The sequence below is a fragment of the Corella eumyota genome, chromosome 6 (genome assembly GCF_963082875.1).
Source record: "Corella eumyota chromosome 6, kaCorEumy4.1, whole genome shotgun sequence".
NCBI classification, from domain to species: Eukaryota; Metazoa; Chordata; class Ascidiacea; order Phlebobranchia; family Corellidae; genus Corella; species Corella eumyota.
Genome location: NC_137495.1, coordinates 7254784 through 7270647, shown reverse-complemented (window position 1 = coordinate 7270647; position 15864 = coordinate 7254784). Strand labels below are relative to the sequence as shown.

At 32.2% G+C, this 15864-nt stretch overlaps 4 protein-coding genes across 4 annotated transcripts; 2 read left to right on the top strand and 2 right to left on the bottom strand.

Moving 5' to 3' along the window:
- The first annotated feature begins 184 nt into the window (after positions 1 to 184).
- Positions 185 to 8779, top strand: LOC145754891 (uncharacterized). The gene is made up of 16 exons (XM_082571052.1): positions 185 to 346; positions 451 to 580; positions 661 to 843; positions 1260 to 1517; positions 1641 to 1699; positions 1896 to 2009; positions 2264 to 2348; positions 2566 to 2685; positions 3118 to 3247; positions 3706 to 3839; positions 4233 to 4377; positions 4917 to 5101; positions 5473 to 5652; positions 5735 to 5990; positions 6613 to 6796; positions 6880 to 8779. Exons 1-16 carry the CDS (start codon positions 231 to 233, stop codon positions 8453 to 8455), a joined length of 3855 nt encoding a protein of 1284 aa, XP_082427178.1. The 5' UTR covers positions 185 to 230; the 3' UTR covers positions 8456 to 8779.
- A 285-nt stretch (positions 8780 to 9064) lies between these two features.
- On the top strand, positions 9065 to 10952 carry LOC145754894 (protein Abitram-like). The gene is made up of 4 exons (XM_082571055.1): positions 9065 to 9172; positions 9289 to 9653; positions 10253 to 10467; positions 10653 to 10952. Exons 2-4 carry the CDS (start codon positions 9372 to 9374, stop codon positions 10774 to 10776), a joined length of 621 nt encoding a protein of 206 aa, XP_082427181.1. The 5' UTR covers positions 9065 to 9172; positions 9289 to 9371; the 3' UTR covers positions 10777 to 10952.
- On the bottom strand, positions 10857 to 15801 carry LOC145754893 (uncharacterized). Its single transcript, XM_082571054.1, has 5 exons — positions 15677 to 15801; positions 15253 to 15457; positions 14152 to 14273; positions 13605 to 13776; positions 10857 to 11424 (listed from the first exon to the last, which is right to left on the bottom strand). The coding sequence occupies exons 1-5, from the start codon at positions 15738 to 15740 to the stop codon at positions 11178 to 11180; spliced, it is 810 nt and encodes a 269-aa protein (XP_082427180.1). The 5' UTR covers positions 15741 to 15801; the 3' UTR covers positions 10857 to 11177.
- LOC145754892 (protein phosphatase 1 regulatory subunit 36-like) lies at positions 11320 to 13257 on the bottom strand. The gene has a single exon (XM_082571053.1). It carries the CDS (start codon positions 13055 to 13057, stop codon positions 11687 to 11689), a length of 1371 nt encoding a protein of 456 aa, XP_082427179.1. The 5' UTR covers positions 13058 to 13257; the 3' UTR covers positions 11320 to 11686.
- Positions 15802 to 15864: the final 63 nt, after the last annotated feature.

Sequence of the window (15864 nt, the reverse complement as noted above, 5' to 3'; positions counted from 1 at the left end):
TTATGAAATAAAAATCACATATAAAAACTGTAATGTGTGACAAAAATCAACTTTTTTAATTTTGTCGTGCATAAAACTGCTTAACATTTAAATTATTTGATCACGTACTAATGTCTGACAACACTGCGAGTTCAATCGAGTAAATCTCGTTTTGCAGGCATTAATGTTTTAGGTTGAAAATCAACGATGTGGTTTAGATATTTGTGCTAGAACCTTAACTCTAAAATAAAATGGACGACGTTTTGCCAAGAAAGAAGAGGGTGCAGTATGAGAGTCATTCCAGAAAAGGAAAGTCGGGCTTGTCGCTTTTTAAAAAACGGCTGAAGATTTCAAAGATATACAAACGGTAATTTCAATTTATAACCAACAATTTCCCAAGTAAAATAAAATAAAAACTATTATAGTCTTCATAGATTACTGGAAGATTTTAATTAAATTCTGTTTTATTAGTTTAGCGACAAAGTCTTCAGTTCATAGTCGAAATATCCGATCTCTTATGCATACATGGAGCCAATCTGAAATAAAATCATTAGTTGATCAATATGAAATAACATCTATGCTTAAAAGCCTCTCTGAAACTGTAAGTACACTTAATTTTATGTGATATATTGTAAAAATTTAGCTTTGATTACATTTTTAATATTGTGGTTAATTTTTTAGGCTGATGGGGCACGTCTCGTTGCAAAAAATGCATCTCGTGATTTTCTTAAACTCCGAAAAAATGGATTTTTGTGCGATTTAACAATAAACACTTACAATGCAAACCATCAAGAAATCGAATCAGCACAATTTAACTCCACTCTGTTTTTGAAGAGAACCGGCCTTGTTTTAAATAAAGAAAAGGTAAGTAAACTATGTTTTGTTATTAGTGGTCACTTCAAATAGGCTGTAATATATTGTAGAACTGTATTGGATTGAGTTAATAGGGTTTTTGCACACTGTCAGACAAAAGTCTGGACAAACTAAAAATGATATATAAATAGTATATGTGTCTGCACACATTGCACACAGTCTTTTAAAAACCCCCGCTTGTTATTAGCGTCAGAAAACTGTCAATTTTTTTTATTATGAAAATTGATTTGACTTTTTTTTATTAGTGAAAAAATGCTGTCGTTATATGTGTATTGGTAATGGCAATGTGCTTTTTTAAACTCAGCATTTGATCTATCATACAAAATGAGAAAAAAAATGTATATAATATATATACAGATTTTGTTTACAATGTCCTAATTATTAAAAAGTTAACTTTTTATTTTTAGGCATTGAATGATCTGGATGCTTTTAACACAACTGATAATCTTTTGTGTCTGCCGTCGCACTCTTCACCTATCAACTACAACTATACGCAAAACAAATTGCAATTAATGTCTAACAATTTCCCACCGAGTTTTTTGAAAAAATTAATGTTAAATGTGTACTCGGACAACTCGTTTAATGATTCACTGAAAGACATACGAAGTGAATCTTTTCAATTGAATACGCCAAAAAAGTTAAAAAATAGCAAAGATTATAATGAGGTAGGATGTAAAAATGATAATATTTAAAGTATAAATAGTTAACCTAGATATAAAAAAAACAAAATTACATATTACCTTAAACTTTTGTAGTTTTTAAATTCATTTTTTTAATGTGATTTGTAGGACAAGGCCAGTGGAACACCTTCTAAACTAACTATCAAGTTATCAACCACTTTAACCAGGTTCGAAAATGTTTGTTTTTATATAGCCTATATACTTAAAAAGATTAGTTTTATATATCTGTGATTTATTTTTTTTTAATCGGGTATTAACTTTTTTTTAAAATGCAGTTACATTCATATTTTTAATTCTGTAATATATTATATGTATATATGTAAAATAAAACTTACTAGGATTTATTTTTTAAATTTTTTGTAGTAAAAAGGTTCCGAGTTTCAATCGAGGGTTCTACTCTGACATGAGGGATTTGTTTTTATCAGGAAACACATCGGGAGATATAAGACTGACATGCGTACCCTCTTTAAATATTGGGTTAGTATAGCAATATAATAACTATTTAATATAAGTTTTACTAAAATTGCTACCAAATGTTAAAAAATGCACAATTTTGTATCTATTTTTATATTAATCAGCACAATTAATAGTAATAAGCTATATATAAACTTTATTTTAGACGTATTTTAAGTTATTTGTTTTGTTTATTGCCAGCAATTAATTTAGTTTTTTAATCTAGAAAAACAATGGGATATTATATAATCATTTAAATGTAATGCATTTTTTTTTAGTGGTAACCAATCCAGTTTTCTATGCCATAGTTTTGTTCTTGCATCTAGATCAGGGTTTCTAAAATCAGTCATAGAAAAACAAAAAGTAAGTAAAAATGCATAAAAAGTATTTTATTATTATCTTCTTAGATTTTAAAAATTTTAGTTCTTGTCCTTTTAGGTATGTTATTGTTTTAGGTATGTTTATCGTAGATATGCCTATTGCATACTTTATGTTATAAAATATTATATACTGTATATATAAAGAAATGTTTTTTAGTTTACAAAAAATCAGGTAGTAATAAAATGTAATATTTGTTTAGAATCGAAGTGACTTAACTACTGACAGTTGCTCTCCCAATTTTATGACAATCCAGTTAGAAAGCAAAGTTTTTCCACCAAAATATCTGCCTGTTGTTCTATATGCTATGTACACAGACGAGGTAGGATTTAAATAGTTTTTTTTTTTTTTTTTGCTTTTAGAAATTTTTATTTACAAATGTTTAAACACTACATGAGGTTGTGGGTTCAATCCTTACTGCTTTAGTGTTGTAGCACCTTTGAGTAGGGCATTAAAAACAACATGAGCTCCTGCTGAGCTGGCCTTATCAGCAGCTTATTAAACAGGCAATTATATTGTATAATATCCCAAACTGCCAAGGGCAACTCGAGACTGGGTTGAGGTAACTGATGTTACTCGATGTTTAGGTTGTGAAGTCGACCTTTTTGTATCGAGGATAAAGATATAAAAAATGCATATCAATGTAGTTTTGGGGGTAAATAAGGTTCACTAATTTGTGTTTTAACTTTATATTATGTTGTGTTTTTTTTTTATATTTACAAAAAAATTCTAAAAAAAATGTTTTTTATTTTAGATTGATCTTCAAAGAATATCTAAAGATAATTTAAGGCCCAACAATGATCTGGAATGTGGTGAAAATGTTAAAGATTTAATGGAAATTCTTTATCTCGGTCGCTTTTTAGAGTTCCCTTACTTAACACAAGGTAAAAATGAGGTCATAAGGTGATAAACTTTTTAACACCTAATTTAATGTAATTGCTCTAGGTAAAAAATTCCTTGTAAAACTTTAAATAAAATAACAATTACATGAATGTTATATCATATATACCTTAAAAGTTATAGGCTATATAAAACCAGCAGAGTGTTGTAGTGGTAAGAACACTTGCTACACCACCATGAGGTTGTGGGTTCAATCCCCACTGCTTTTATGCTGTAGCGCTATAAATGGTGTGAACTTCTGGTGATCCAGCACTAATTAGCAGCATAATCACCGGGCAATTATAATCTGTATAATATCTTAAACTACTTTAGGTTGCGCATTTGACCTCCCACATTGGGGATAAAGATATATAAAAATATATATATATACACATCAATATTAACAAATACTATATTTATGTGATAGACACCAAAAAATGCTATGTTATTTTTTTATTTTAAGCTTGTGAGGATTTGATAGCGCTAAAGTTAAATTCGTCAAACATCGTTGAGGTATTAAGATGGTCATCCAAACCTCATGGTTCCTTATGGCTGAGGCGCAAAGTTGTGCAGTATATAAGGGACAATCTCACGCAGGTGGGTTTATTATATTATATTTATGGTTATAGGAAAAAGTGGCTTACAAATTTTAGTTGATATTTAATTATTAAATAGTACTATCTTATTTTAAATAATCAATGTCAATTCGAATTTTTTTGAATACATTTTGAGAGACAAATACTATTGTTATTGTATTTGGCTCTTTAATTATTAATCACTAGTGTAATAAATAATTCATGCATTGCTCACATTCTAAATGTAGGTTTACTGGTAAATTTACATTCACAACCTTTATAATTAAATGCATATAAAACTTACAATATTTTAAACAAATTTTCTCAAATTAATTAATCTTACTTACACTGAGTGTATTTTAAATTTACTTATAGGTTAAAAAAAAATTTACTTAGAGGTTAAATTTACTTATAGGTATCTGGCGTGCTTTGTGACCTTACAAAACAAGAGTTAAGTGAGGTGATAAGATCTGATTACGTGAATGCGCCTGAGTTAGATATCTTGAAAGTGGTCTTAGATTGGGGGGAACATGAATTGATAAGAAACATAGAGGCTAGAGGTAGTTAATTAAAGAAAAATTTTATGTTTTGCCAATTACAATCATAAATACCGGCAGCGTGGTAAAAACACTTGCTTCACCACACATAAGGTCGTGGGTTCAATCCCCACTGCTCTCATGCTGTAGTGCCCTTGAGTAAGGCGCTATAAAAGATATAAACTTCTGCTGAAGCAGCACTTAATCAGCAGCATAATTATCAGGCAATTATAATCTATATAATATCCCAAACTGCCACAGGGAACTTGGGACTGGGTCAGAGCCACTGATGTTACTCTATGTTTAGGTCGCACATTCGACCTTCCCAAATCGAAGATAAATGTATATATACAAAAAAAAACTAAATTTATTTTGGTGGATGAATTTTTATTGAAAATTTTTTTTTAAATTTTTAAATTTAAAACATTTTAGGAATTTTATTATTCCAATTAATTTTAGCTTTTTATATATTGTCATGCACAAAACCAGATAAAAACTTAAGTCTTAGGCTTTAAAAATTACATAGACATTATATATATTTATAATATCTTTCTCAATGACAGAACCAAATCTTGTCCAGACCCACATAACTTTAAATTCTCGAACAAAAAGTTATCGGACATCTTCCTTGATGTCAACTCGCAGACACGAGTTACTTCTCACCTCAAACTCGGAGGAATTACACGACTGCACAGCTGACCTTCTGTCTGCCGTCCGACTGCCACATATTTTACCGCCTAATCATGAGGTCAGCATTTTTTTAAAGATTTACAGCCTTATTGTAATCATTCATCTTATTTTTTGTGAGGTTTAATGCTTTTTATTTCTAACTGTATATATATTAAGTAATAAAAGTTTAAGTTGTTAGTTGGTTAAATTATTAAATATACTAGTCAATAGCTCACCCTATAGCCAGGATTATTGTTGTTGTAATATAGTCACAACTTGCAACTAAAATTTGCATGTGATATCTTACCCCTACACCACAAAAGGCAGCTTTATTTATTTTAACACATATATATCGTTATCCACTAAGCTTCGTAACATGTACAGAAGTAATGTTCAATACATGAGGTTCAATACATGAGGTTTATTACTTACAAAACGTTTTGTTTTTAGATTGTAGCAAATGCGATGAAGCGCGGTGTCATAAGTTCCCCTCCTGAGCATCTTCTTGAGTGGCACCATCCTGGAGGCACAACCCCAAACTCCCAACGAGCATTCTTTTGGCTCCGGGACAAAGCGGGGTTAGGGTTTTCCCCGCCCAGGTTGTTTACCCCGCATTGGGAAGAAGCTAAGGTGATTTTTTGGGATCGACGTAATAAATATTTTTTTGTTTAACAATTAACATGATATTTAAAAACTTCTTGATTTTCCACAGGCAATTTTAGAAGATCGGATATGTCAAGAATCGACCTCGAATTCCACAAATGTTAATCTTTGCGCTGTCCGTCAAAACTCGACACAAGGTGACTCTGTTCTGCCCTCTGGTGGTGTTGTGCCAGATGCTCTTTACATGGTCGGATCTGGTCGAACTGCCGCGGCTCAGCACAAGTGTGACACGTGCCGAAAGCCGGAAATGGGAGTCACGTCCTTGGCGACGACCAGACTCAAGTACATCAATAAAACATTTCCAGGTAAAATTTGATTTATATTCTTAAGGTTACTATTTAATTTTTTTAACTAAAATTAATATATATTTCTTGATTTTATTACCAGGGTACGAATTAACGTTTAAAAAACGATTCGCTAAAAATGAGGTTGCATTTTTAGAGTAATTATTAGGTTCAAGTCATAATCTTCGTTTTTTTGTAACACTTGACGCGCTGCGTGGCCTTTTTTAAAATGTAACCTATTGTTAAACAATTGTTAAAAATATTTTGCAAGAAAAACGAGACATTTTTAATTCTTTTAAGGCTGTGTTATGCATTTAAAAAATTGCGCAACAACTGAACGATCTCGGGAGCGAAATTTACGCATTGCCAAAACATGGAAAGTTATTGTTATTTAATGCCCTATAGTGACCTACATTTACGCAGGATTATGATGATGTAATTAAATTAGTGTAAAACCGGTGTAAAATAAATCGTAAAAATATACACGAGAGTTCTATCACTGCCTGAACCTTTTTTTTGTTGGTTCGTTATTTCTAATATATTTGTAAAAAACGATTCGCTAATTCAAAAAAACGATTCGCTTTTAGCGAATAGCGACCCGTTATTTCGTTCCCTGATTACCAATTACCATTTTGTTGTGTAGTTCCTGACCCCTCCATAGCTAGTAAATTACTGTCACATGAGCGACATCTACGGCAAACAGCTTGGGTCAAACAAATCCTACAATCTTGTCATTCCGCTTCTGTTGGACTTCCGCATTGTTGCTGCAGGTCGCAACGCTACTCGGCTAACGCTTTAGAAATTGGTGAAAATTCAGTGATGCTGTGGTACGCCTTTGTTGTCATAATTATCTTCTTTTTTTAAAAAAAGATTATTTTTAAATTTTATTAAAATTTTAAATAATATTTAGTAATTTGTGTCGTGCTGAGCACTACATTCGATTGATTTGTGTTCGGGAGCAAAATCTTCCGGATGCCACCAGCGATGTTCTGCGCAGACCCCACCTCTATTATGATCCAGACGACCTGTTAACCTTTCACAGTTCGACGAGTTATGGTGAAAAGGAAACGAGAATAAATCCGGGACCCCAAATTCCCCGAAGGAAGTTACAAAAGTTATTTCAAAAGAAAACAAGGAACAAGACTTGTGATGTAATACCGCCAGTTGTCGTTCACCGAAGTTGGAACAGAAGTTGTGACTTTAGCAGCAACAGCGACCTAAGCGAGGGTGATAACAACGAGTGGCCATTTCCGTACATCAATGCCATGCAGTCGCGGCCACTAAGGGGGCATAACAGTGATTCAAGCATATCCATTGAAGCAATAAATGCTTCGATCCCTGATGTTGCTGCTTCTGCGGATTCAACGATAAAAAGTTTACGATCTTTGTTGAGCAGCAGTAGTAACTCTGATTCGGTAGCTTCGGCTCCTTTTCCTGGTGACTTATTTTTGTTGCAAAACACTGAAGAGCCTAAAATAGAGGAAAAAAATGAAATTGAAACTGTTACTTTTAAACGAAAGGCCTCTGCTTTGTCTTATGCTCAATATTTAAGTATGAAAAAAGCCCCAACAAAGACTTTTCAGTCAGAGAGTTTGCGGTCGAGTTCTAGTTTTCGACTTTACCCAAAAACGATTTTCAATTCGACTGCAAAATCAAAATCCAATTCACTTTATTCTCCTAAGGAAATTTCTTCCTTTCATTTTAAATCTTCAGGTTCAACCACAAAGGATAGTTTGGAAAAACTAAATTTTTCCTTCAATGATACTACAACTTCTATCTCCAACACCAGTACTAATAATGCTGCAATCTTAAGTAAAGCAAATGAATTAGATGTAAATACCCTTACTACGATGACACTTACATCTGAAAAAATTGGTTTACCAGATGATATTCAATCAAGTATGTTACATCTAAATGTAGAAGATAATTTATTTTTAAAAGGAAAGGACCGGTCATCAGAGCCTTCATGCTCTTATGCTGGTAATGCACGTAACGCTCCAGACATTTGTGCCTCCTCAACGATCCAATTCATTGATGCCGACAATTCGTCAGAAGTTTTAAATGACCAGTTTGAAAATCAAGCCCCATTTAAAAATCATGTTATAGATCATAAAACTACTGTTTCATTACAAGGTGATACTTTGCATATTCAGAACAAAGATTCAAGTACAAGAGATGTGCCAACTAAGTTAGAACTTTTAATGCCTAAAAACACTCCAGAAAGTTCTAAACCTAACGTCAACGTTATAACACCTTTGTTAAATCATATGACTGGTAAAGAAAATTTTACATATGACAATATGAGCTTTTTTTGTGAAGAACCCACAGATAGTATAACTACTTCGAAATCTAATTTTTCAGGCTTAGATGACAATAAAAAACAAAATATAATTAAAACATCACTGGACTCGTTGCCTGGCGCAGCGTTTCTTTTAAATGAAACTATTATAGATAGCTCCTTTATTGATAAAGAAACAACTCTCTGATTTTTTTTTGTTATCATGTTTTGCTTTTGTAATTGGTATCTTTAGAATTTTTAGATGACGGCCCGCTTATGTTTTTTCAAGTTATATTTTTATATTTAAAATCAACATTTTCTTGTATCTATTTTAATACTACATTACGTTTTGCCTAAAATTAATAGTATTTGTATGGAAATTTGTTTATTATGTGTAATTTTCTTTTTTTTGAACTGTTAAGTTACATTCTAACTTTTTTTTTCAAATGTTAAGTTACATTCTAATTATTTTTAAATCTCATTGGTGCACTGTGTATTGATTGCATAATACAGTTTTCTTTATCGTTTCTAGGCATTTTAGGAAAACTGTGGTTAAAATTAGGGTTGTGACTGCTTTATGTCTACTGCCGGTGTTTATCAGAGAACCTTTAAGCCGCGACCACCTCTCAAAGGAGCTTTTCCATTAGATCACGAAGGTTACTAACAATTTTCAAATTTAATTTTTATTAACGAAAATGTATTTTTGATGCTTTATCTTAAAATAATTTTTTTATTAATTCCTTGTTATAGTTTTAACATGCAATAACTTTACGTCTTGGCTACTCTTAAGACTAACTAAACCCTTTTTCACAGGAGAGTGCAAAAATTTTAAAGAGATTTTTATGAACTGTATGAAAACGAATTTGTACGACAGCAGTAAGTGCAGGCTGCAATCAAAGGATTATCTTATGTGCCGCATGGAAAAGTAAAAGTTTTTTTCAGATTTTTGTGATATGAAATCAAAATGTTTTGTATTATAGTGTAAATATAAAATAGTTTTCTTCTTTTTAAAGATGTTCATTGCCAGTATTTTATATTTAGAGACTTAATGCAACCAGAAACTTTAACGCAATTAGGATACAAAGACTTGGAGCAAGCTCAATAAACTTTTTAAAAAATTAACCATGGATGTTTTAACCGATACAACAAAAAATGAAAATAATTATGAAGAAGTTCAGCCAGCAAGATTATGCCCGTCAGTGGCAGACAGATATTTTGCTCAAGGTTACAAAATAAATCTGCCACGTGCGAATAATTTTGAGAAATTTCTGGACTCGAAAACTTCAAATCGAAATGATGTTAAAATTTTGCGCCATTCAAATCGAATTTGTCTGGTGACTTTAGCATCTTATCATCCAATTGTCGCCAACCGTGAAACTGTTAAAGTAACTTCGATTAATTTTAAGGTAATATTTGATGATGAAATTAATTTCTGTTTTTTATATTTTATAAAAAATGTTCTATATATTTACAGATTAAAGTGACAGTTTATTGTAAGTAGATTTATCAGAAGTCAAGATTTAAAGGTTGTAGATAGATAATCAATACTAAAAGTTGGGCAAGTCATTTCAAGATGACTTGTCCAGAAAATACGAAAAGAATAAATTTTCAGAAAATACCAAAAAGTTGATTTGCCAAGGTACATTTTCAGAAAATACCAACAAGTGGAATTGCTAAAATAAATGATTAGAGAATACTAAAAAGTTAAATTGCTGAAATACATGTTCATAGAATACTAAAAATGTTAAATTGCCGAAATATGTTTACAGGAAAGACCAAAAAGTTTATTTGCTAAAATATATGTTCAGAAAATACTAAAAAGTAAATTGCAAAAGTGTATAGGCTATTTAAAAATAACAAGAATTTAAATTGCCTAAATACATGTTCAGAAAGTCAGAATACTGCTATTTTTCAGAAATACCATTATTAAGAAAAGGTAGGTTCTTATATTGTAAACTACTTTTTACATACATTTAATTATTAATTTAGTGCTTTATTGTCTTAGGTAACAGATAAATGTGACCGCTCTAAAAATAATGTGTCTGGAAAACGAAAGCGTGGCGCACAATGGTTAAATGCTGATAGCCCATTGTGCTTAGTGACATGCGATGATGGGACTACTCATACAATCTATTGTGGCATGCGAGGAAACTTGGTTGAAGTAAATGAACGATTGTTGAACGAACCATCTTTAATACAAGAATATTATGACACAGATGGGTAACTAAAATTAATTTTACCCTAAACCATAAAAATATTGTTTTTTAGGCAAAAGTTGGCAATGACTTCTCAAATTAGAACAAATTAAAAAAAAAAAGGTTTATGTGCATTAATTCTATTTCGACGTTTTTTTTAACATTTCTTAAAACGATTTATCAAAAATACCTTACCTAAATTTGTTTTAGGTATATAGCTATTGTTATGCCCAAGCTCCATGAGGCTGATGCCATGATGGAAAATCTCTTGTCAAAAGATCAATATAATACTTACACTCAAATTTTAAAGCAAACCGATAACTCGATACAATAGTTTATTTAATATATACAAATAAAATAAAACACGCAAATCTTAAGCATTAAATTTTAACTTATTGTTTGCTGCCTGCAGCCTTTGTCTTTATTACCATTAAAATCAAAGATTCATTTACTTTACAATGATTTTGTATAAATTGTGATAATTTGGATGAGTTAGGCCCAAAAGAAACATTTGGAAATATTGTTAGCTTTGTTTATCACTAGAGTTTAGGATCACAGTACTCTTATTTAAATGGAAACAACTATTGTGGTACTGCAAAATGTTTATTTAAAAATGGAAGGTTGAAATTGATATTATTAAAAAATGGCAAAGGCTGGACCAGTTTCAAAGAGATACTGTTGCAATTTTTTTGAACTTTGCTCTTATAGCCTACTTCAACTTTTCGAATATTAGCTTTACTTTTTTTTGTAATATGAAAAGTATTCAGTTGGATTTATTGAATAGACCTGAGAGATTTGAATGGCATGGTCTATGCTGTTATGGGCACACTCCATCAAAGGTTTCGAAAATTCTGAACTATCTTTAACAAAGCCAGCAACCCTGGAAGTCCAGCAGCTGTCACAACCCAGCTGATTGACGGAATAATAAGTACTGTAGGTTGTGTTTGAAATTACTGAATCGCAGCTACATATTGTGTCCCCCCTAAAAAAGTTAAAACTACATTAAAAACTTAAACTAAAATAATATATTTGCAAGTTCTGCTTTAATATAAAAATTGTGTATATAAAAGCCTAGCAGATGAAATATATACAACATCATTGTGCAACATAAATACTGTCTGTGGGCTAGCTAACTTTCAACAAAGCCAATGTTCCATACATCATATTTATTATTTTGTGCTACAAATAAGTGTTAAAAAATATGCAAAAGGTAAATAATTGTAATTTGTGCAAAAGGTAAAGTTTTAAGTATGATCGCCATCTTCTGTCGTGGCCCTGGACACAGCACTGTGCTTAGATAATATTTGTCCTGGATGTGTATTTTTGTTTACAGACAAAGAAGGGGAATTTTCGTTTCTGGAATCTGTGTCATCATCGTTTTCCATATTTCTTGGCAACAAGTTTTCTGGGTTGAACAACTCCATCGGCTCACCAATGATCCCGATCTTTTCGCTTGATGTTAGCACTTCTTGAAACCGGAGTGGGTCAAAAATTTGTTCAGCTTCCTGTTTAGTTTCATTGTATTTTTGCCTACTTGATCCAAATAGATATGATGATTCTTCTTTTGGCAACGGAAGCAAAGATACAAGAGCACTTGAACGTTGGTGAATTGCTTTCATGATTGCAGGTCTTTTTCCATTCTGTCTTCTCCTCTGAGCTGGGGTGATTTTTTCGACTTGAGGTAACTTTGTTCGTAACAGATCCTGCACTCGCTCTGCAACCGGCTTTTTGATAACCGTATTAAGATGCCTGGAAACTGGTTTTTTATTTTTGGGAGTCTCATTATTTTTAACAGGGGTATGATGCTTGTGCCTTAATGCGGGGTTAAATGTTTCTGACCTCAGCATGTCACCGATTTCCATACCAATGCGATCGAATTCTCTACGCCGAAATGTCACCCAGATTAAAAGCGTGCAATAAGTGTACAAATCTTCAAATACTTTTTTGTCACGATGCGTCGAAGAAACCCTCTGTCGACCACAGCCCATGTGATGATGCTTTTCAAGACCCAGTCCCAAAAGAAGAACACAGTATGACTGTCCAAGCTTTCGTTTTGAGACGGCAAGTTTTTGTTTTGTTTCGGCAATTGCTCGAACCTCTGCCTTGCTTGGCTCCAGGTAACTTGTCTTCTGCGGCTTTTTCTCTTGTTCAAGACCCTCAAAAAAACAATTAAAATAACGAAGCAGCGTAACCAAGAAGCTGTTAAACTGGTGGGTTGTAACAAGCTCCCTAAATGAGGCAGAGATTTTTGCATGTTCCATTTCCTTTTCAGTTAACAAAATATCCATTACCACAGACTTGACATCATGGAGTTCAACTTCAGAGTTCTCGCTAAATCTAAGAGCTCCTCCGAGCCTCGGTGACCCTCGATTAAGACCATGTCTGCCAACCATACGGCTGGAACCAATTCCAGTGTTACCAGCAATAGATGGAACGTAACCATGCACAGATTTTGTAGGCTTATAGGAAACCTGAGGTAATCCAACCGAAAAATGACCCTTGTTGCGTTTACGTCGGTGATCGCTGGTGTCATACAATGGATCTTCGGAAATAAATTCTAAGTTGTTGATCTGATCGTTCCATTCGTAATGACCTTTTGCAGATAACGATGCCATGACTTTTAATTGGGCCTGTCGCCAAGGATATTTTACTAAAGTTACGTTAAAGTCATGCAATCTACTGTTTAATTGTTAAACTAAAAACAACGTTAACGAGTTTACGGCCAGATTGTTAAATTAATATTCTAATGACTCTGGTATATTTCTTTAAAGCACGAAATCTGCAATACCTTTAAAACATTCTAAGTGTATTAATGTATAAATAACTGAATACACCCGGCAAACTATCTGATTTAATCTGCAAACCAAAACGTTATTTGCCGCTTTGCGTATCGTCATAGCTACCAAAAACAAGAGTCGTAACTTTCTGCACAACAGTGATGTCAAGAATTTTTTTTGTTAAACTGATTTTTTAAAAGTTAGCCCTGTATTTATTTTAATTTGTTTTTTATTAACATTATTTTAGTTTAAATATGCTTTCTGTAAGCGTAATATTTGTCGGCTCGCTACGTATCGAACGTATATTTATATTCGTTTACCGTTGATGATACAACTCATATGTTACTGCTTAGGAAAATTGTATGTATTTAATAGAGTTTCCTACCTGCACACTGTATATTTATCCAAAAAGTCCAACACTTCAGCTAAGCTTTTATCCGTCTTTTCGCCGTTTGCAACGCATGTCTGGAACGTATATTTTGATTCCGTAGGACAGGCCAATTGGTCGACTCGAATTACTTCAGGTTTACTCCAAACCAAAGAAGTTGTGGATATAGCTAAACAAGAAATTATTAAGTATAGTCCATTATTTTAAAGCTATTTTCTGGTATAAGCGTTTCTAATATAAACAACTGGTAAAAGACATGCCATTGTTTCAATCAAAAATCTCCCATTTGCATACAAAACAAAGGCAATACATTCCAAACCGCCTCATTACATTGTATACCTCTTCGTTTTGGCGAACTATAGTCTAATGATTTTTTACATAAATTCTGCCAGTGTCGATTCCTTTTGGAGAAACAGGCTTTCATGATAAAAATGTTATCGAATTAATTTTAAAGCGTACACAAAAAATGTTTTAAGGATACCCAGAACCAATAACGAAAACCTGAAATTAAAAAGTAATTCATTTTTTTAGCATGAGCATTTACCTGATATATCTCGTTTGTAAACATAAAATGCTCCGATGCAGTATTGCAGCGCGTAAAGAATTTTCGAATCCAAAGTAAGTAGAAGTTTGGAATTGTAAATCCAGCACTCAAATGAGTCGTTGCTAAAAAGAAAAATTAAAAAATAATTTTCCAAGTGGAGGTTAATTTTAAAAAAGGCTGAAAAAAAGCAGAACCATTAAGAGATTTAAAACATTTTTCTGCCATTTTGTTGGCAGACGACGTCGATTAAAAATGTCATGTGAAAATCTTTTGGCGTGTGAGAACTGCTCTTAATCACGCGATCTAATTAGCAAATTGGCGATTTCGAAAATAGTTTGTTAAGTTTAATTGCACCATTAGGTTGAAAACTTAAATTCTTGTGTTTAATTACCCAACGCGAAAAGCAGTCCGCGCTGCGCTACTTGAGTAAGTCCACCCAAATTGCGCTTAAAACTTAAGTGTTCAGGTTAATTTTTATAAGTGAGTGCCACTTCATTAAGGCAATGCGAAGTTGAAGTTTTAAAGCCAGGCTGCAAATATGTCTCGATTTAGTGATCGCAAAATTTTGCCATGTAATTATCTTCTTTTTATGACGATGTTACTCGGCGAATGACCTTAGATTAGTTGAAGGACAGTTTGCGGTGAGTTTAAATTACAGGCCAATTAATGCATTTATTTTAAACCTATAAACCAGTAGCTTAATTACGGTTTGAAATCGCATAAAAATTATATATTAGGTTGTCCGTACTATAATTACAAACGATGCTTGGTTTAATATAATGCCCCTCCTAAAATTAACTTCGCAGCAAAGCAAGTCTTTGGAAGTTAACCAATTAATACACCTTTTTTGATAAAAAAAATATTTATTATTTTTTGCTTTTAAAAACATAAAAAACAATGTAATCTAAGATTGTGAGAATACTTAGCCATAAACTTTACTTGCTCCGTATTCGAAATTTCTTACAATTTTATAGCATTCTTAAGAAGTATACTCGAAATCCGCCATTTAAATTTATAGTTAAAATCTATCGGTTAAGCGCCCTAATATAAAGAAACTGTCACATGTTAGGTTAGTTAAAAATGATCAAAAAATTAACTTACATGCAAGTTGCATCACTCTGTTCATACCACTTCGAATTTTCGACAATAAATTGTACGATATTCTCAAAGTTTATCGAATCGTCACCGAATTTCGTTTCCATGCATTTCGGGAAGAAATTGTAGATATGTTTCTTGGCCGTGTCGGTTCTTGTTGCGTTTTCCGCAGATAGCGATCGCTTGATGTAATGCCCAAAATAATGACAACCTGATATAAAAAATAAATAAAAAAATATAAGTTTGTATTCCTATAACTAGATTACCTTAATATTATAAATATGTAAGTTATATTTTTAGCAACAAAAATCTTATTTCGTTTCTATTAAAATTGGAAATTTAATCTTGATATGGTTTACAAAATGGCGTCGCTACCTGAAACTAATCACAAATTTTTATCCGTTAATAAAATATTAAAAAAAACACTTACCATCGACAGAAACATTTAAAATCAAAAGAGCTGCCGCCGCAAAAAGAATTTGTGCCTGCCTCATTTTTGTTGTTTCAATATTTATTTAAACCTTTTTAAATGAAAATAAAAATTTAAATAATAGTAAAAATCTAAATTAAAATAATTTATTTTTAAACCATCTTATGCAGTACTTAATAAACTTAATA

Excerpts from the sequence above, each read along its gene's own strand:
- LOC145754893 (XM_082571054.1), bottom strand. The coding sequence starts at position 15,740 with ATGAGGCAGGCACAAATTCTTTTTGCGGCGGCAGCTCTTTTGATTTTA. Across the intron at positions 13,777-14,151 it reads TTACAAACGAGATATATCAG|CTATATCCACAACTTCTTTG; the intron begins GTAAATGCTCAT and ends TTTCTTGTTTAG. Across the intron at positions 11,425-13,604 it reads GATAAATATACAGTGTGCAG|GGGGGACACAATATGTAGCT; the intron begins GTAGGAAACTCT and ends TAACTTTTTTAG.
- LOC145754894 (XM_082571055.1), top strand. The coding sequence starts at position 9,372 with ATGGATGTTTTAACCGATACAACAAAAAATGAAAATAATTATGAAGAA. Across the intron at positions 9,654-10,252 it reads TAACTTCGATTAATTTTAAG|GTAACAGATAAATGTGACCG; the intron begins GTAATATTTGAT and ends TTATTGTCTTAG. Across the intron at positions 10,468-10,652 it reads GAATATTATGACACAGATGG|GTATATAGCTATTGTTATGC; the intron begins GTAACTAAAATT and ends AATTTGTTTTAG.
- LOC145754891 (XM_082571052.1), top strand. The coding sequence starts at position 231 with ATGGACGACGTTTTGCCAAGAAAGAAGAGGGTGCAGTATGAGAGTCAT. Across the intron at positions 3,840-4,232 it reads TAAGGGACAATCTCACGCAG|GTATCTGGCGTGCTTTGTGA; the intron begins GTGGGTTTATTA and ends ATTTACTTATAG. Across the intron at positions 5,653-5,734 it reads CGCATTGGGAAGAAGCTAAG|GCAATTTTAGAAGATCGGAT; the intron begins GTGATTTTTTGG and ends GATTTTCCACAG.
- LOC145754892 (XM_082571053.1), bottom strand. The coding sequence starts at position 13,057 with ATGGCATCGTTATCTGCAAAAGGTCATTACGAATGGAACGATCAGATC.